The sequence below is a fragment of the Canis lupus genome, chromosome 29 (assembly GCF_003254725.2).
Source record: "Canis lupus dingo isolate Sandy chromosome 29, ASM325472v2, whole genome shotgun sequence".
NCBI lineage: Eukaryota > Metazoa > Chordata > Mammalia > Carnivora > Canidae > Canis > Canis lupus.
In genome coordinates, this window is record NC_064271.1 from 13,227,041 (window position 1) to 13,248,717 (window position 21,677).

General features: G+C 38.3%; 1 protein-coding gene across 3 annotated transcripts in view; it reads left to right on the forward strand.

Moving 5' to 3' along the window:
- Positions 1-21,677, forward strand: part of NKAIN3 (sodium/potassium transporting ATPase interacting 3) — a 612,786-nt gene that overhangs the window by 538,248 nt on the left and 52,861 nt on the right. For all 3 annotated transcript variants that reach the window (XR_003147623.3, XM_025477827.3, XM_025477828.3), the window contains exon 5: positions 20,236-20,296. Coding sequence is in view for 2 of the 3 variants with exons in the window: in XM_025477827.3 (XP_025333612.1) it covers positions 20,236-20,296 (61 nt within the window). In the remaining variant the exon portion in view is untranslated. The remainder of the gene's footprint in view (positions 1-20,235; positions 20,297-21,677) is intronic.

Consider the following 21,677-nt stretch of genomic DNA (forward strand, 5'->3'; position numbering starts at 1 on the left):
TTATGGTTTTTTGCACACATGCCCCATTTCCCAGATTCCTCCATTTTATAATGAAGACAAAGCCTGATGTAGCTGGTGCAGAGATCCTCCCCACAGGGCCTTCTGATGGGAGACCCCTGTTCCTAGCTGCCTTGTCCTACTTGTCACCTGACAGAGCCCCAAATCTACTGAATACTAGAAGGAAGGGGCCATGGCTACGGGTAGAGGTGTTACAGCTAGACTGTTAATTTCAAGGTCAATAGAAGCTTCACACTGAAAATCATTGCTGTATTTGGTTTAATCTGTATGTTTTTTCCTCCAATATTCCCCTGCCCAACCTCTATTGCCTTGGTAACCACAAATCTGATCTCTTTTTCTATGAAGCTTTTTTTTTAATAGATCTTATCTTTTTAAAGCTTTTTCAGGTTCACAGCAAAATTGAATGGAAGGTACAGATATTTCCCATACATTCCCTGCCAATCATATGCAGATCCTCCCTATCAAAAGGCCCCACTGTCAGTATATGAGAACTCTCTATCCTATCTTCTCAGTGTTGCTGTGAACCTAAAAATGCTGTAAAAATTAATTTATTAATTAAGAAAACTCACACCAAAGTGGTACATTTGTATCAATAAGCCTACATTGACGTGTCATGGTCATACAAAGTTCATAGTGTACATTAAAGTTTACTCTTGGTGCTGTACATTCCGTGAATTTTAACAAACATATAATGACATGTATCCATCATTACAGTACCATGTAGAAGTTTCACTATCCTAAAATCCCCCTGTGTTCCATCTATTCATCCTTCCTTCCCCCACTAATCCCCAGCAACTACTAACTGATCCTTTTATATTTCAAAATGTTTGTGCTCGCTTCGGCAGCACATATACTATATTTCAAAATGTTTTATTTTTTAGCACTGAATAATATTTCATCATCTGGATGTACCACAGTTTATTTATCCTTTCACCTATGGAAGGACATCTTGGTTGCTTCCAGCTTTTGACAATTATTGATAAAGCTGCTATAAACGTCTGTGTACAGGTTCTTTTTTTTTTTTAAGATTTTTAATTTATTTATTAGAGAGAGAGACAGAGACAGAGACACAGGCAGAGGGAGAAGCAGGCTCCATGCAGGGAGCCTGACGTGGGACTCGAGCCCGGGTCTCCAGGATCATGCCCTGGGCCAAAGGCAGGCGCTAAACTGCTGCGCCACGTGGGCTGCTCCATGTACAGATAGATTATTATGTGGACATATGTTATCAGCTCCTTTGAGTAAATACCAATGAATATGACTGCTGAACCAAATAGAGTACCTTTAGGTTTTTAAAAAATTGCCAAACTGTTTCCAGAGTGAATCATTTTGCATTCTCCCTGTCAATGACTGAGAATTTCTGTGGCTCCATATCCTTGCCAGTATTGGGTGTTGTCAGAGTTCTGGACTTCCGCCATTCTAGTAGATATGTAGTGGTATCTCATTCTTACTTTAACTTGAAATTCTCTAATGACGTAGGCTGTTGACTATCTTTGCATATGCTTATTTGCCATCTGAATATCTTCTCTTGTGAGATTTCTTTTCAGTTCTTTGGCCTATTTTCAACCCAGTTATTCATTTTCTTACTGCTAAGTTTCAAGAGGTTGTTGTTTTTTTTATTTTTTATTTTTTGTATGCTCTGGATAACAATCCTTTATCAGACATGTCTTTTGCAAATATTTTCTCCACTCATCTGAGGAAATCTGAAGAAATATTTTCTTTACAAGTCAGTGGCTTGTTTACTCATTCTCTTTACAGTGTCTTTTGCAGAGCAGAAATCTTTAATTTTAATGAAGTCCATCTTATCAATTATTTCTCTAATGGACTGCGCCTTTGGTGTTGTTTCTAAAAGGACATCACCATATCCAAGGTCACCTAGATTTTTTCCTGTTATCTTTTGGGAGTTTTGGGGGTTTTTTGTTTGTTTGTTTTGTTTTCTGTTTTTTTTTTTTTCTTCTGGGAGTTTTGCAGCTTTATGTGTTACACTAAGGTCTATGATCTATTTTGAGTTAATTTTTTGAATGGTTTTTAAGTGTTTTTGCATGTGGATTTCCAGTTGTTCCAGCACCATTTGTTAAAAACACTATCTTTATCCCATCGTATTGTCTTACATCAGTTAACCATATTTATGTGTGTCTATTTCTGGGCTGTCTATTCTGCTCCACTGATGTTTGTCTGTTTCTTCCCCAACGAGCAAGGTTTGAATGAGCCCTTTTAATCTTTGTTTCTCTTACTTGAGAGATTCCAAAAACTACATTTAATGTTTTAGCATAAGTTTATTAGACAAATGCTGTGTGCCAGCAATGGACTAGGCCCAAAGAAAAATAAGATAAAGTGACTGCATGATAAAAATTTTAAATTCTGTTGAATACCAGAAGAGGTCCTTCAAAACACCACCAACACTGCATGATATTGTGGTGACAACTAAAGATGCAAATAGTAAATAAATCCTGTAGTTCTATCTAGGAGAGAGACAGCATTTCCTACTGATAAAGTCTAACCATTATGGAGTTCTCACATGTACTTTTGTATAAATATCTTTTTTATTAAACTATAATTGATATATAATGTTGTATTAGTTCCACATGTACCCCATATGGGTTCAATATTCTATACATTACTCAGTGTTCACCACAATAAGTATAGGTACCATGTCACCATACAACATTGTTATGATATTATTGACTGTCTTCCCTATGCTTTACTTTTCATCTCTGGGACTTGTTTATTTTAAAACTGGAAGTGGGTACCTCTTAATCCCATTTTTCCCATCTTCTCATCCACCTCCCTTCTGTCAACTACCAATCTGTTCTCCATATAAATATCTTTTTTTAAGATTTGGTTTATTCATGAGACACACAGAGAGAGGCAGAAACATAGGCAAGACAGAGAAACAGGCTGCCTACAGGGAGTCTGATGTGGGACTTGATCCCAGGACCCGGTTCATGACCTGAGCAGAAGCCAGATGGAGAAGTGGAGAGAGTGGCTCACTCTGAAAGGGCATGGAAGTTCTACAGCCCCTCTCCACACACCTTGCCCTATGGATCTCTTCCATCTGGCCATTCCTGAGTTATACCTTTTATAATACATCAATAATCTAGTTCATAAAATGTTTCTCTGAGTTCTGAGCACTACTCTAGCAAATTAATCAAACCCTTTCAATTAAAGTGTGGTGTATTGCAATGGCTATAAGCACAATTTATCTTGTACATGCTCTTCAGTTAAGTAGGTATTCAGCTTAGCTGACAGTTCTAGCTGTTGAAATCCACAGCACACTTCTTACATCAGTTGATCTGAAGCAGTATTAAAATGTTTTAACAGGCCCCTTGGAAAGATAACAGGCCAACATTTACTAAACTTCTAAAAACACTGTCCTTCAGAGAGGATTACTGAAACATTTGTATGCTGTGACAGCAAATGAGTATACTGACCACCAAAGCAATCTTTGGCAAATGAGCACTGAATAGTTCTTTGTTTCTGATTTTCCTTTTGTTAGATCATTTGAACAATGATGAAAGGATATATCATGTAGGTAATTTCCTCATTCAAGCCCACCTCCTGTATGCAGGATACTGGTAAAAACTTGCTATTCAGGGCAGTTTTTCCTTTTAACTGATTTATGTTCCATGAGCTGTTTTCTAATTTATCAGAAGGTAATTGGTCTGCCTACAATTAAAGTGTTTAATTTCCCCCGTGTCCTTTATGCAGTAGTGTTGAAGAAGCAAGCCAGTATGACATGTATTCAAACATAAAAATTATCATTTAAACTTGTTAGCTGAGTGTTCTTCTACTGTATCTGGAACACACTCTGGATGTCTGTGTTCTCTGCATGTGCAAGCTTGCACACTCACCCGCAGCCCCTGGGCAACAAGTGAGATGGGATTTCAGGGCCTCTCCCAGCCCGGCTGGCCTGCTTACCCAGGAGGGAAATGGGTGCCACCCTCTTTGGGTGTGATGTCTGTCACTCACGCCACCCCTCTCATCCCTGAGAAGCCCTTCTCCACCCACTGACTAATGTGCTATTTCTCAACTTTTCACAACAATCCCTTTAAAGTTGTTAGATGGATTTATCCCTTTAATATTTTATCCTTTGAAAACTACAAGATGGCTGTGATTTTACGCTTTCATGTCAATGAGGCATCTGAGAACATCCCAAAGGGAGCAATGTGGAAGAAGAGGACTCCCCTGGAGGCCGGACAGCATGAGTGAGGAGGGAAGTGGGAGGCAAAAAGAGCTAGTTTGATTTCACTATTAACTATGGAAATAGGATTCTTATTTAGCTTTTTGAGCAGAGGCAAAATTCTTTCCTTAATTTAGCGATCTATGTGGAGACTTCACTGTTTCTAAAATGTTAATAAATCCTTTGTAGGAATGAAGACTGTGAATTCCTCCCTCTCTCCTTTCCTTTCTCTTTCTCTGCATCTCACTCTGGTGTTTCCTCCTCTTCTCCTCCTCCTCCTCTTCTCCCTCTTCTTTCTCCATTCCCCCTTCCATCTTTACACAATAAATATTATTAGTTGGATGAAATGAGCAGAGAAAGGACATCAGAGAAACCCTTGCTGAAAATTGAGAATCTATCAGTTAAGTGGCATAAGGCTTAAATTCCTTCTATTCACAGGATTAAAACTGCTAGTAAAAGCAAAAATAACAGAAGTGGGACTGATGAATATGTGTGAGGTTGAGGTTACAGTAGATGCTGTGGGTTACTTTTGTCCTTTTTAGCAAGGATTAAGTATATTTTAATACATCTTTGTTGCACAATTGTTTAATTACTTTTCTGAGCAGACATCTCGAGGTATCATAAAAAGCAAAATCTTTCAGAATTTAAAGGCAAAACAAAACAAAAACAAAGGAAAAGATGCAGCATGGTACTCAAAATAACACTATCTCCTAGTCAGAGCCTAATGTAGAAAGGTTACCATTTCATATGACATCTGCAAAATCTCTTTCTAAATCTGCTTTCATACTAGTCTTAGATTAACTTCACATTAGCACCATGGGGGTAAGAAGGCAGACATTTTAAGAATCGTCATGTTAACTGATGTGAGAAAATGTTTCTTAATCTAATGAAGTGTGAATAAGATTTATCTTTACATTTTCTAAGCTATAGTGATTAGCCCCCTAGTGAAATGCTCAAATCATATACTTGAAAATATAGATACAAATATACTACCAAAGAAAAGAAATAAAGCCAGGTTTGTCACTCCATTTCAAATGAAATAAAACATAAAGAAAATCTCAAATATAAAGATTAAGAAGAAAACTTAAAACTTGTGTCAAAACTGCTATGGTGTGATTTGGTAAAATGTTATTGGGGTACATATCCATTCATATATATATTTACATAATCTTCTGTTTACTTCCAGAAATAAATAAGATGATACTCTTTCCTCCAGGAGCCTGTCATTAATTTAGATAGGTCAGACATATAGGCAGAAAATACTGAAGAAATGGTAATGAGATGTGTCAGGTGGGGATAATCAGCTCTTTGGGTCAGTTTCCTGACCTACAAAATAAAGTTGAGAGGAACCCTAATACTCAGTATGTTCCATTCCATCTTAAGAATGTACATTAGTGGAGTACCTGGGTGGCTCAGTTGGTTAAGCATCTGACTCTTGATTTTGGCTCAGTCATGACCTCAGCGTCCTGGGACTGAGCTGTGTGTCAGGCTCTGGGCTCAACGGGAGTCTGCTTGAGATTCTCTCCCTCTCACTCTGCTCCTCCCCTTGCTCACACACTATCTCAAATAAGTAAATAAATCTTCTTTTGAAAGTCTTAGAAAGCAAATGGAGATGTTTGTGTAAGCAGAAGATTCTTGAATGATCTTGATTAAATGGATTCTGATCACACATAGATTTGTGTCTCCTGTGATATTTGCCATAAATACTACCAATGAAAATCTAACACTTCATTAAATAGATTAACTCAATTATATGAAGACCCAACAGAGACACAAACTTCCAAAATACATTTCTTCCTCAGATGTTGATTCCCTAGTTACTGATCATAAATATGAATTCCGAATCTTGGAGATCTCATTTCAGTGGTAAAAAAATGCTGGAGCTTTAATGATTTGCATAGCGATCCTGATGTAAAATTCTGCAAAAACGAAAAAGAAAATCCAAGTTGAGTTGAATGTCAACTCTGCATGCTAATTTTCATTCATGTACAAATATCTGACTAAGTTCATATAATACAGCTGGGTCCACTTTCATCTTTAATGAAAAGAAAATTTCACTCAAAGGATATGAAAACAGGCATTGAAAATTCAAAGTATGTTTTTCTTGAACACTCGCAAGAATGCAAGGTTCTCATATTACTCATGTTTAACTGGTTTGCTTTTTTGTTTGTGTTTTGTTGTTATTTATTGTTGGTTTATTATTTGTGAATGTTTGTTGTGGCTGTGTTCTTGGAATGAAAACTCCAAAAAGGACAGAAGGGGATACTATAAAATTTAAATTTCCCTCTCAGCCCCTAACCCAGGGAATCATCAGTTTCCCTCCCAGGAGGCAACAGCTGATATCAGTTCTCAGATAACCTTCTGAGAAATACTATGTGCATACAGTAGCAGATAGCAATTGAATTTAGCTACATATAAAGGGAAGCCCAAGTAACGGCTATTTAGAAGGTAGAGTTTTATTTTTCTCTCATCCAAGAGGAATCTGGAGACAGGCACAATGGGCCTATAATGGTGCCTCCATGGTCATCAGAGACTCAGGCTTTTTATCTTTCTTCCTCATTATTCTTGGGACACAATTTTCATCCTGAAAGGCAGTTCACGATCACAATATGGTGGCTAGAGTGAAATCAATCACATCAACATTCCAGCCAAAAAGAAGGAAGAACAAAAGGGCATGCCTCCCAGCAGCCAGCTCCTTTTAAAGAGGTTTAAAAGTCCCATACCACAACTAATTGACTAGCCCTCTGAAGGGATAGATTTTAAGCTGGGCACTTTGCCACTCACAAACACTGGGGTTCTGTTGCTAAAGAATAAAGAATAAACATGGAATAAGCAACCAGCAATCTATTACAACATACAAGCTGATAGGCATATGTATTCTCTTTCCCCACATTTTTTAAACAAATGTTGGCATATTATAAATATCCACATTGCTTTTGATTCTATCCACTGTACTTATTAGATTGTAGTAGGACCAAAGCCAAAGGACCAAACCTGGACCTGATTCTTCTGAAAGACGGGTTCAGCCTAACCCCAGCTATTCATGATAACAGTTGCTTCTTTCACTCCTTGCTCCTCAAAGAGCAGTCTGCAAACTACCAGTATCACTGGAGCTTGCCAGAAATTCAGAATCTGAGGTTCCACCTTAAAACTACTAGATTCAGAATTCGCAGTTTAACAAGATCCCAGAAAATATATATGTGCATTTGAGTTTGAGAAGCAGTGCATACCTTCCACCCTTCTAAAGTCCCAGCTGAGTGGCAGCCAAGCTTGGTAGTATGTTAGGAGCCTTTTTGCAGCTAGCTATTAGGGTCTGGAAGCAATTCCATGTCCTAAGATGGATACCTGTAAGAATCCTGTTGAAATGATGACCAATGTGAGTGTCAACTGCGTACTTACTCATCTGTTCCTAATTGTACCATCCATCATCAGTTCTGGTTCCTTCCTTCAATCCCTACCCCTTTTCTCCTAAACTAGAGAAAAGGTGTCTTTCAACTCTAGTTGCCTCTCTCCCTAGTTTCTAGATCCCCTTTTCTCAGGAAGCTGTTCTTGCCTCCAGTTTCCATAACTCTTCCTAAATGGGTTTTACTGGTTTTTAATCCCTTAAACCAAGAGCTCTGAGATGATATCACCATCCCAAAGCCTGGATCCTGGCCTTCTTCGCTTTCTTGAGAAAGGATACCCTTGGCTGAAGACAACAGTGAAGATCAGAGATGACTTTGATACTCTCCTAAAGTTTGTTTTCGTCCTTTCTCCTCAGATCCCAAGCAGATTTTTCTTATTCCTAAATTTGTGCCAAACCTAGACTGTCCCTGCTTGTTCTTTTTTACTCAAGGTTATATCAACATAAAATCAACCAGGGCCATGCTGCTAATGTCAAAGAGTGACTTGTCGCTAAGTCCCACCATTGACCTAGAATCTTTTGGTCCTCTATTGCTACAGCAAAAATTGCTTGTTGATGCTGTGGCCAGGCTGAAAAACAGTGGTGGATTAAGTGGCCCCAGCAGGGATGGAGATGTGGGAGCCTGGCAGAACCTAACACTCACAGTCAAGTTGGAGCATAGTGCCAATACTATGTGAATGTGGATGGATAAAAAGGCCATTAGATTTGACAAAATGTAGGCTGTTAACCTTTAAAAGAGCAATCTCAGCAGAAAAGTAGGGCCAGAAGCCAAATCGCAGTGAATTAAGGAAGGAACGCAAAGCAAAGGAAAGAAGGCAGCTGATAAAAACATTCATTTCAGAACTTTGTGGGTGGAAGGAAGGAACTGTAAGACATAACAGAATCAAGTGACATTTTTGTAAGATAAGGGAGAACTAAACATTTTTGAAGGCACAAGGGAGAGTCTGTGAAAAGAAGATATCGCAGACAAACTCAAAAGAGCAAAAGAAAGATCTTTGAAAATCAAGATAAGAAAACAACGTTAGTGAAGGGGGTTATCATAAAGAGTAAATATTCCTTATCCTCAGGCACATCAAGAAGGTATGATGGAAAAATGTAGAAAGAAAATACAGTAAGTTGTGTCTGTGGATAGATTAATTGGTTTGCTTCAATAGTCTCATGCTCAACAAAGTAATAGGCAGGATTAAGGAGTGTGCTGAGTTAAATGTGGGACTTTCATAGAATCGAAAATTTTCATTGTAGGAAAAGCTTATGGAACAATGTATTAAAGTGCTCTCTTCATCTGAAGAGATGGGAAACCATGAATGAATAAGATAAGCCTATTTGTCAAGATGAGTTTAAAGGAGTCTAGTGGCTGTTGGGGTTTGATGCCATCTAGAAGAATCCCTAAAGATTGTGAGCTACAGATGAAGACAGAATTTGCCAAGTAAATGAAGCCAAAGCTAAGGCTGAGGCCAAGAGTAAACTTGAGAATGGAGATGAAAGCCAGAGTTGAAGCTGAAGCAGTTAAATGTAATGTGTTTGTAGGGCCTGAGCGTTATAGTTCTGCTTTACTTTGTGACCCAAGAGCAGGTGTAAAAAAAAAAAAAAAAAAATGAGACGCGAAAGTGTTACTGGGCTGGGGCTTAGTATGGTCTGTCATTGCAAAGAACAAAGGGGGGCCTATGGCTGTAGGGATTGCAGTATGAAGTGACTTGCCTCTATTAGTGGGGAACCTCCAAGATAACCAGTGTCTTCATCATCTCAGATCTTTCCTGGTGAGTGTTGATCTGGCTCAGTTTGAATTGTGTCAAAGGCATAGGCCTTTGTAGACTAAAAGATTTGTGGTTGATTCCTGATTCTACTACCAACTAGCTATGTAACCAGAGACAAGTTATTCAGATCCTTGGGTTCCTCATTTACCTCACAAATACATTGTAAAAATTAGTTACCAAGAACTCAGCACTAAGTAACTAGACCCCGGTAAATACTCAAAATGTGGCTACAAATTGTTCCATAGGTCTCTTGTTCTAATGAGATGTAAACATACATCATGATATGTAACGGGATATAATCTGTCTTGAAGTATCTGATTATTACTGTAAAAAGAGAGGTATAATATATACCCATCCAGATATTCCCTAGAATTCTCTAAAATGAATGAGATCATTCTCTCAGCTCACCTTCTACCATGTAGAAAAGTAGAAAGCTGTCAAACTTGGTAGGGATCATATGCTTTTTGTACTTACTCTGAAGGAGATAGCCTTGGGGGACCTTGAATGCCATATTTTTAAAACTCATTGAACACCATTCTTTCCCACTGAGTTTACATGGCACCAGAGATTCTTCTCACACAGTTGCTACCATTCAGGGCAGAGTAGGGAGACCCAGCTCTAATTACGCTGAACCAAACCTAATGCCTTCCTTCTGGGTTGTCCATACAGCAGAATGGTTTCAGCCGGATAACTGATGAAGCAGAACTAAAACAGAAAATCAATAGACATAATGTCAACTATTCTGATCCTTAAACACCTGAGATAGAAGCAGAAGTGCCATTTCACTTCACTCACAACTACATAAATAGTATAATCTATTTTTTAAGGATTTTTGTGAGTACAATAGGTCCTCAGAGATTGTTTAATTAAAGTATAAATTAGATCTTTAAAGCATCTAGAAACTTCACTGGCTCCTGAAGTAAAATATTTTAAACCAAAAAAAAAAAAAAAAAAGTTGAAAATATAGTTTTTAAACTACTTTCTTTCGATCTGGCCCTCCTTACCCAGCCCAAATATCTTTTATAGTAAGACTCCAACTCCCAAATTCCTTCTGGAGTTGCTTTCTGGAATTTGTTTAGGTGGGAATATTCTTCACTTTAGTGGAGGTTGGTAATTATACCTGAGATGTCTACCCTGAAAGGCCAACTTGGAACAATGAAGGTTGCTGAGAGCAGGCTCTGGCACTAGGGAAATGCAGCTGCTCCTAACGGAACCCACAACCAATTTGCACTGCCCTGCACTGGTAGTTTGTGGCTCTTTCTGAGATATTTAGATTATAACATCTTGGGGGTGGTTTATGTAACCCAGAGCTCTCCCCATCTTCCAGAAATCATACAACTGGTTTTCATCAATGATAGAGAACCAAGATTGTTCCCAGGTGTTTCTTTGTTTTTCTTCTTTGACTCAGGCAACTGTCCCACTTTTCCAAAATATTAATGCCACAAATTATGCAGAAAATTGAATACCATTACTCCACCATCTCAAAATGGAGTCAATTATTAAAAACATTATTTAATGACTAGAAATAATAAAAATGGTAGAACCTTTGGAAGTCAACATAGACTAAGGATACGTAAGAGCGAATTAACCTTGCTTTCTTTATTGGTCATGATTTATAGGCTGTGTTTAGATTCAAGTATATAATGCACCTGAATTTCAACAAAGCATTTAGTAATCAACTAAAATAACATAACAGGGCAGCCCCGGTGGCTCAGCAGTTTAGCGCCGTCGTCAACCCAGGGCCTGATCCTGGAGACCCTGGATCGAGTCCCACGTCAGGCTCCCTGCATGGAGCCTGCTTCTGTCTCTGCCTCTCTCTCTCTCTCTCTCTCTCTGTGTGTGTGTGTGTGTATGTGTGTGTGTCTCATGAATAAATAAATAAAATCTTTAAAAAATAAAATAACAATGAATTTGCCTGGACCCATACATGCACTAGTGTTTGAAAGAAAATATCACTGCTATATAGTTCTGAGAGCATTCCAAAATTATATTACAAAAGGAACTCTCAGTTTGAGCAATAGGAAAATGAGTGTCATTAGTGAAAAACTCCTCTTTCTATTTATTTTTGATATATGCTTTTAAAAGTTGAAACCATCATTTAAAAAGTACACAGTGTGTGATGAGTAATGTGTTAAGTAGATAGGTGGGTAGCGCTTTAGTCTATGTAAGGATTACTATGACAAATAATACTTTCTTCTTGGGAATTTTGCTTATATAAGAGTTTGTAACTGTTTTGCGAAATAAATGCATTTTTAAGCCATAGAAAAACTACATACAGAACAGCAGGAAGGAGAGGGGTTAATATCATGGGCTAAAGAGCCAGAGTGTCAATTCCTACCTAGGTGAGTTAGGGACAAGTTAATTTATCTCTATGCCTCAATTTTATCATCTATAGGATGGAGTTAATAAAGAACTTAGCTCCTAAAGATGTAAAGACTTAATGAATTAATGAACACATAGAGCCCAAAAGAGTGTCCAGCTAATCCCTGTACTAAGCAATGGATATTAATTATCCTAGTAATCTTCACATGTGGTAACAATAAAGTAATCTGATCACTAGTCTCATTTTACACATGAGGAAACTGAAGCTCAGAGAGGTTAAATACTTTGCCCAGGGTCACTCAGGTAGTAATGCCAAAACCAAAATTTGAACTGAGATCTCTCCAACCAGAAGATGTACTCTTGACACCATAACCATCAGCTGTAAGGTAAGCATTGGCTCCCAGGAACAAGGCTGAACCCCATACAAAGACCTGGATGCATGAGAGCAACGCTACTAGCAAGAGTGGCCTCATTGATTCGCCAAGTATTAGATGGAACTCTTTGAATCCCTGCTAAGAGCGTCATTGGTCCCAGGACCAAGGTGACATTCCAGCAGTCAGGAGAGAAAAGATGCAAAGGCTCAGAACCAAGGAGTATGCAGGAACACCATGGCAACGTGGCCGTCCTTAGCATTCATTTCACAGGGACAATCAGTGGAGGTCAGGTGGTCCATGATATGGGATACTCCCCCACCCTTGACCCCAAGTGGAGGGTTGGTGAGCTGCTGCAGCAGTGATGAAGTATGGGCAGGTCTGAGGCTATGCATCTAGCGACAAAAAGACTGTGCTTTAGTAAGCCAGAAAGAAGATTCAAAATGAGTCCTAAGGATAAGAGGTTTGAGTTGTCAGAGGGTGAAGTCAGTATCTCAAGATGAGAAAAGGGATAGAAGGTCAAACAAGCAAGTCTGAGACCATTCTGGGTGGACATAGGCGGAGGGGAGGGCTCTTGCCCACACCTAGCTTTTACTCATCTCCTGCGCCAGACTCCATTTAAATGGTCAGGTGTGAAAGAGGCAGAGCTCTATGTGCCCTGGCTTATTTACAAGTCCATGTAGCCACAGACATGTATGCTCCCCAAGACCTCACCCATCACATTATGATACTATTGCAAAAACATCTCTATCACCAAACTACATTTATGATAATTTTTACATATTTAAAGATTCTGATTGAGTTTACATTTAGAGTTGTAAATCAGCTAAAAGCCAGATGAAATTTTCCTTGATAGAAAAATTTTTCTGCAAATTACCTCGTAATCCTCGGGTACTATAACCGTACCCAGCTATTCACATGATACCACTGAAAAATTACTGAATTTGGCAGTGGACACTTGGAAAAGTCCTAGATAAAATAGATCTACTTGAATAGGTACATTTGTTTGTTTGTTTGTTTGTTTGTTTGTTTGTTTAACAATGCTCTTATTCCTCAACAACTTGCCACCAGAAATGTACTATCTGACAACAACGCTCTTTGCAAATCAGACTAACATTTGTGTCCTCTATGATATTGCTGAGCTGGCTTGTGCAAAGCGTCTGCCTCACAAAAGCATGTCATTAAAAGGCTTATCTTCCTTGGTAGAAGCCAGCAACCCATTTGTTTTCCATTTTGACTGTCTACACAAGTGCTTCCCATACACGTAAGGGCAATAAATCCCCAAAGCCCGAATAAATGCGATGCTGTTGCTGTTGTGCATTTTTATGGTCATCGTGGAGAAAACAACTTATTTCCATATTCATTGATTCATTTAGAGCCCAGTGTACCAGTGGGACTCTTAGGAGATTGAACCAAATGTCTTCAAATAATTTCAGGCTTCAATTGGCATAGGACACTTCCATAAACAGACATAACTCTAATTCTGGACTCCTGAAGGAAAAGTATGAGCAGCTTGACTGAAAACAAATAGGTTAGGACTCACTGGGATTCATGCTCTTCCCAGAGTGATCCATATAAATAAAAAACCAGTCCCTCCTATGATTCTTTCCCCTTGAGGATCCCAAGATCCTACACTTCTGTTCTGCTGGGCATGCAAGAGAAAACAGATGGGCGTGGGTGACAGTTCCACGAAAAAGCACTCCCGGGAGTCATAGAAAAAGAAATGTGTCCACACAGCACTGTGAGATGAGCCTGTCCACCAGCTGCCTGGTCTTCAGTCTTGAGGTTTTTTGATCAGTCCCTAGGAAGGAAGGATACACCTGCTCTCCAGTCCAAAATTGAGGGTGACCCATAGCACAGAGTTGAACCTCCACCCCCGCCAGAAGACAAAGTCAGAAGATTCTCAGATTAGTAACCAACCATGTGTTATGTAGCCGGACATTCTGTTGTCTATCACTCTAACATGAAACCAGGACATGCTGCATTCAGGCTTCCTGTGAGAGTTGAAGCATTACCATCCTTCATGAAAACCACTGTATCACTTCAGTCAAGTGGCTAAAAAATTCCTGTTCCATCATATTATTTCTTTCCCCAGGGAAGGCAGCAGTATGTATTCAGATACACATTAGCTACTTTCAATATACTTTAAGTGTTTGGTTTCATGTAAACCCAACCAATAGTTAACTCATAAGTGAAAAGAGCTTAATATACCTTTCCTTTCTACATGTTCATGTTCCATCCATTTGTCTAAGATGGTACAATCATTGGCTTGTTCTCGTGTTGTTTGCATGACCCAGACATTATCACAGCAAAGCAGAAAAATCTATGGAACTTATCAAATCAAGGTAACAGGTGCTGATGCACACTGTTTTTACTTTGGCTAAGTGACAGGGTGACCCATGTGGGAATTTCAGCTTTGCTAATGTGCTGGAATTCTGAAATGCATCTGCTTCATTCCAGCCACCTTGGCTTCTTCCCACACTTTGCTTCGATATATGTGCATCTCATCATTTACTTGTTCAAACACATTTAATAAGTGCCTTCTTTGTATGAGGCAAAATACTAAATTTCAGAAATGTGAAGTTAAATTGAGAAAAAGTTCTCACCTTGAAAGAGCCTGGCAGTAGAGTTAGTCATGCAAATAGAGAGATCAAATGGGCCTTCATAAAAGAACATGGGACTGTGCCAAAGTAGTGGAAGGTGTAGCTCTTCCTTCCGGAAGGAACCAGGACAGGACTCTGAGGATATGGACTTTGCATCAGCTCTCTCAGAGGGGTCCTGCCTTCAAGGACCTACTGGGAAGATAACAAATGAATACATAGCTCTGACACAAAGCAATACTGAGAACTGCCATTAGAGATATAAGAACAAAGTAGTGAGACGGTTCAGACTAGAGGTGTATCCACTGGAGAGATTAAAGAAAGTGACATTTACAACAGGGCTCAAAGGATGAGAGGGTCTGTGCTAGCAGAGATGTGAGAACAGGTTAGGGGGTCATGGGCAAGCAAAGAATGGGGTGTGCTCAGGGAGTTGGAGCACAGCTCATGGCCAAGAATAGTGGGAGACAAGCCTTGAAAGCCAAATTGAGGCAGGATTATAGAGGGCATGGAAGCAGATAAAAGTGACGTGTGCTTGGACAGGCAAATAATCTTTGTTCTGCATTACCCCAATTTGTGAATCATGATTTAAGGAAAACCTTAATCCCCTTGAAATACAAACATGCTGTATTACTGTCCACCTTTAAAAAACAAAACGAAAAACTAGGGACGCCTGGGAGGTTCAGCGGTTGAGCGTCTGCCTTTGGCTCAGGGCATGATCCCAGGGTCCAGGATCAAGTCCCACATTGGGCTCCCCTACAGGGAGCCTGCTTCTCCCTCTGTCTATGTCTCTGCCTCTCTCTCTCTCTGTGTCTCTCATGAATAAATAAATAAAATCCTTTAGTATATATATATATATATTTAAAAAAAAAAACTAAAACTAAAAAAACAAAAAAACACCTCATTGACCTCACATCTTTTTCCAGCTACTGTTCCTTTCTCTATTCTCCTTTTCCAAAACTCCTTGAAAGAATTGTTGACATGCTGTTTTCTCTTGAACCCACTCTGGTCACATTTTTGCCCCATCCTCCATCAAAACAACTCCCATCGAGGTCACCCATCTGTTCCAAACTATCCAATCCAATGGTCAAGTCTCAGTGCTCATTGTCCTTGACCTACCAGAGACCTTTGGCACAATTGATTGCCCTTGGTTTCTTTTGAGGGTGGTGGGCAGAGGCCAAGGGAGAGGGATTCTTAAGCGGGTTCCACCCTGGGTGTGACACAGGATACAGGGCTGAATCTCATGACCCTGAGATAGTGACCTGAGCTGAAATCAAGAGTTTGATGCTTAACTGACTGAGCCACTCAGACACCACACCCTTGCCTTCTTATGTCACTGTACCTCTCTGGTCAGGCCTTTTCAGTCTCTTTCTGGTTTCTTGACTTCTCTCCAAACCCTAAACATCATAATGTCCCAGAACTTCATTCTTTAACCCCCTTCTCTAACTCTACTCATTTCCTTAGTGTCCCAACCCAGTTAAATACCACCTATAAACTGATAACCTCCAAATTTATAATCACTCTTTACCTGGGCAATTTCTCAGGATTGTTCAGCAAACAACCTTTAGGAAGGTGGTAACCACTCCTCCATCCCACCAGCAGAATAGGTTGCTTCCCTTGCTGTAAAAGTAGCTCAATGTTCCTCTCCTGTAACAGAACCCACTATGTCTGTAGGGGTCCATCGTGACCCAAGAGGAATGCAGCAGAGATATGAAGCTCATGCTGACTGCTGAGCTATGAGTAATAAAGCCCTTTGCCTCTGACCCAGAATCCATGAAACAGAAAGAGGCTAACTTGTTAGCTTACACAGTGAAATCCCAAACCCTGCACAGTTCTTGATATTAGGTAGCTATGCTTTCTTTTATAAGCAACTTAACACCTTAACATAAATAAATTACATATAGAGAAGCTTTCTGCTTGCAAACGTTTAACTTGATGACTTTTTTCATAAGGGTAAAGCTCTCTACACAGAAAAAATTGTGTCACCTTCTGCCTGCCTCCCATAGATGGCTTTGGCCAAGACCTTTATAGAATCATTTTGGATCTGAGGAAAAATCGACTAACAAAAAACATTTTAGAGCCTGGTTCTATATAGAGAAACTTCTGTCATTCGTTAAGGAATCTCTTAAACTTTAGTGTTTAAATGTTGGTGTGAATGCTGGAAAATTTAGGAAAGTAGTTGGGGAGTTATTTTTGATCAAGGATCCTTTTAGCTTCCCTCAAATCCACTGATTCTTTCTCTGTAAGGCAGGACTTGTACAAGCTTTTCAGAACTCCTTAGATGAGCTTTTCTCACCTATCTGTTGCACCTGAAAGAGATCCCTTAAGATGCTCATGCTTTTAGAGGTGACTCATTTCTCTGATTCATTCTTACTAAGATCCACAACTAGCAGGACACACAGCCAGTGGCTGTCGTCCTAATTTCTACATGGGTGAAACCAAATCCTGCCAATCCTTATACAAGGCCTGCAGGCCAAAACAAATCAATCGCATATACAAATCCTACTTGCAAAAATTAATCAACCTCTTACACAAGAAGTGGTGTTAGAATCTAGTCTTATGTCATTTGCATTAATTTACTATACCAAAAAAGATGGAATGGAACTTATGCAGTCAGAATTTACAGTACATATGAGAAAATCATTTAAAAGTTGTAACTATAGAGATGGATGGCTTTAATGGATTAGCAGTGTGTTTAAATTTACTGACTCCAAAATAAATAAATAAATAAATAAATAAATAAATAAATAAATAAATAAATAAATAAATTTACTGACTCCTTCAAAACTTTATTAAAAGCAGACATAATCAGGACTATCCTGGTATTATTTACTTTGTGTGTCTTTGCTGTTGGCAAGAATGCACATTATTCCATTTCTTGGAGATAAGCAGAAAGCCACAGGGACTATTTCAACTCATATTCTGGGAAACCAAGAGCTACAAAACATTCAGCCATCAACAAATTGGTGATTAACATGATGTCTAGACAGGTTCTCATGAGAATAACATTATTAATTAAGCAGCAGTTTCATTAATCACGATAGCAAAGGAAATTTTTGGAATAAATATTTTATTAGTGTGCCCTTCAATAAAGCAAAAGTAAAAGAATATATGTTAATTAATTCATTTGTTATAATATTGAGATTAAGGCTGGCAATTTCTATTTGAGGGCCTAGAGAATGAGCTAATATTTCTAGTATGGCATGTCTTTATCTTACTGTTTCTAGCTAATGGTACTGTATATTTCAATTACCTAGCCAAAATTCCTTTCTTGTCATCTATCAAGATATTATTAAGCCCCATTAGTGAATAATTGAATTTGACAGATTTTCTGTTGCTATACATTTATCTGTTCTTTTAAAACTGGGTGTTCCCATTTCATCAGTAACAAAAATTTCACTGACAGAGGAAAGATAGTGGGCTGTAACTATAATTAAAACCCTGGTCTTATTTTCCATCAGTCAAAAGACTCATTTGGAAAAGAAGGAAATATATTGGCCAGTTCTCTTCAGTACATAGACAATAAATATTTCCAGAAAACACAGTTAACACAATATTTTTTAGCATAACCCAAAGCCCTGAAACTACAGGAAAGAAATATAAGATAATAGGACTTCAGTAAAAAAAAAAAAAAAGAAAAAAAGAAAAAAAAGAAAAAAATTCTGAAAAAAGTATTCAGATGAACTTGCTCTCTCTTATCTTTATAAACAAATATCTGTGAGACCTTCCAGATTGGTGAACACTTGGGGATTTGGGGAGAGTGGTGCACTCAAGGGGGCATGAAAGCTCTGCGTTTTTCACCCACATCTTGCCCTATGGATCTCTTCCATCTGGTTCTTCCCGAGTTATATCCTTTTGTAATAAACCAGGAATGTAGTGGAAAGCCAAAAGTTATATAAGGACATGAGGAATACCCTTAGTGCAAAGTGATGCCTGAAAGCTCAAAGGGAATGGTGGAAATCCTATAGGTTATCCACAGCAGTGAGTGAGACCTTCATAAGAAACCGGTGACCATTGTAGGGAATAATGATGTCCTTTGGGAAGACTATGAAGAGAAATGAACTGATCAGGCTTTGAGGACCATGGAAAACTACATAGGCCCATTCAGTGAGATGAAGGCAAGAAATCACCAAGTGGGTTGGAAACTCATGAACCGTGACAGTGCCCAGCACTACCTGGAGGTGATGCAGAAGGCTGAGAAGAAAGATGAGGCCAGTACAGCTGAGGCTGAGGAAGAGTTCAGCAACACCAGACTGTGTTTAAAGGTCTGAACCAGGAACCACTAAAAGAGCTGACTATTCTTTATAATAATCTTACTGGCTGTTATGTGACCATCTTCCAAAACATTTCCAAGTTGAGGGACATCTACAGGGACGTGAGCAAACTCAATCACAGTTCCTATGAGGTGCTGAGCAAACTAGAGAAGCAACATTCCAACAGTCTTCTACGTGAAGGGACCGTCAAGCAGCAACAGATGCTCTTCAGTTATCTTGGTTCAAATATCTATGGTTCTAGCCCTCTCAGCTCATAGTCCTTCTGCATTTTCCTGAAAGAGTGAGAAGAAATCCATCTCAGCAAGTGAAGAAGAGCTAGCACCTGAACCTACCCAGTTTAAACAGTCTGGAGGTGAACTCCAAGATCAAGTTCTTAATCTTCAGGGTAGTCATAAACACCAGAGAGATTATTCTCTGCATTGGGAACTTCATCCTTAGACACTGGGACTATTAGAAAAGTTTCCTTGCCAAATGTTATTCTATAAGGGGTAGGACAGGATATACGTTAACAACAGAGTAAGAAGACAGACTGTATCTACTTTTTATTTAGGTATCTACTTTTCATCAAAGTACTCTGAGTAATTTTAGACTAGACTAGATGCATTGACCATTTTGTCCTCCAGGAATTGTGGTGTCTCCAGCTCCATAAAATAAAAATTGCCTTCTGAGTGTAATAAGCACAGAAAATCATATGAAAAGGTAGAAAGCCTACACTCTGGCACCTGCATTTATTTAATCACTAGTATCCAAAGTATAAAGTATCTCTTCAGTGTCATTATATGATTAATGACCTCAAAATGAATGTGTTTTCTTATGATATACTTAACAAAACAATTTAGTATTTAAGTAGAATTTATGTTCTCTGAGCATTTCAAATAATTAAGTTGATGATTGGTATTTAATTTACAATTAGCATATTTTGATTCCTTTTATGGCTATTAAATATTAAAATAGTTATAGTAATAATGAGTGCTGCTACAATTTGCTCTCTAAATAGTCTGAACTTAAAAATATGTGTTCTGAATAATCTGTGATGATTTTAATGTGTAAAAACTGTAAATCCCAAATCAAAATCTAAGTCATATATCTAAAAAAAGTTTCCCATTCCTGTGTACTGTTTTAGAAAGCTATTGCAGCTAAGTAGAAATTGAAAATCTCTTTAAAATCACAGCCATTATTTAAAAATAGAATTTTTTTCCTATTAAGATTCATAGACATTATTACTATGTATTCTTTATCTTTATTTATTGGATTGTGTAGGCTCTTCAATTCTGGACATTTGGCATAGATTCTTAAAGTATTTTTTTTCTCCTTTGCAGTTGGTCGGTTTTGTGTATGCCTGTTATGTGATCAGTATTTTCATGGAAGAAGAGGACACCTGTAAGTACCATTATAGCTACCTATTAGTTTATTTTAGATGAAATATAGCTTCCAAAGCTAATCATTACAGGGCTATGAAAGCTTTCAGATTTGGAACTTAAAATGACTAAATGAAGCATGGCAAAGTTACAATCAAACATTTGCAAACTGAACTGCACACAAGTAAGTAGCACTAAGTATTGAAATTCTTAATGTAAGCTGTGTGTGAGAATGCCCAGAGATGTGGAAGTCTATAGATTGGTATCATACCATGTCTTAGTAACTTTTCTTCAGAGATCTAAACATAATATTGAATAGAAAATTGGGGATTGTTTCATTGTAAGTATGCTACTGCAGAATTTTGAAGTCTGATTAGTAGCAATAATATCCACACAACCCATTACAGCAAGAATTATATGAATATATATTACATAAAATGCTCCACAAAAACTAAAAAAGATAACTTTAAGGTGAGATTAAAAATTTTTTTTTAAAGAAATGCTGTAAAATAACTAAGGGGATGCTAAAAAGCTAAGTAGTCATGTTTCAGCAGAATACCACCAAAGAAATGAAAGACATATATGACCTGAAGTTCTGTGGGCAGAGATTTAGCAACATATGCTAAAAGCTGGCATTTATTGAGTGCCTGCTAATGAATAAGGCATTTCTTGGCACAACTGTCATGAGCTCATGTGATACCAAAGAAATTTTTAATTTATTTTTTAAAAATAAATCATTATTAGATAAAATTACACCCGCCTATCTCAAAGGTTCAGTTATATCATTGCAGTTACTGTCTGGGTTATAAAGTTGATCCTTTAAAAAAAATGAAGATGAGTCAGCTAACCATGATAACTTTTTTCTATAACACAACTCCAAAGAGACCTGATGAATGCTTCCCACCAAATAGATGCAGGCACAGTATATGAACTGGAATCCAGTTGACAACAAGGATTTATTTAACCAACTGGAAGAAATATTAGACCCCGAGATTAAACTCTCAGGTAGTGAAAATGTGTGAACATACTGCATCCCATCTTTTAAACTGGCTTGGGGGTATTTTTTAAAACACTAGATGAACCAGAAAGTTTCTGACATTTCGAAAGTGCTTTTGTAATGACAACACTTCCCAGTGTGAAGTTAACTTCAGAAAATATGTTTTTGGGAGCTCCATTAGTAGTTCCCCAATCTGACAAAGTTAATGCACAGAAAATCAGCAGTGTGCTTCCAACTCACAGCTGAGACAGGCTGCACCTTCAAAAACAATCGGCTGACCAGGAACAATTTTAACTGGAATTGAGACCTAACGGAAATTATTAGAATAAATACTTCCCCAAAAAATGATACACTGCCTGATAAATCCCAGCTGAATCCCTTATAATGTATATTTGAATAGGTACCA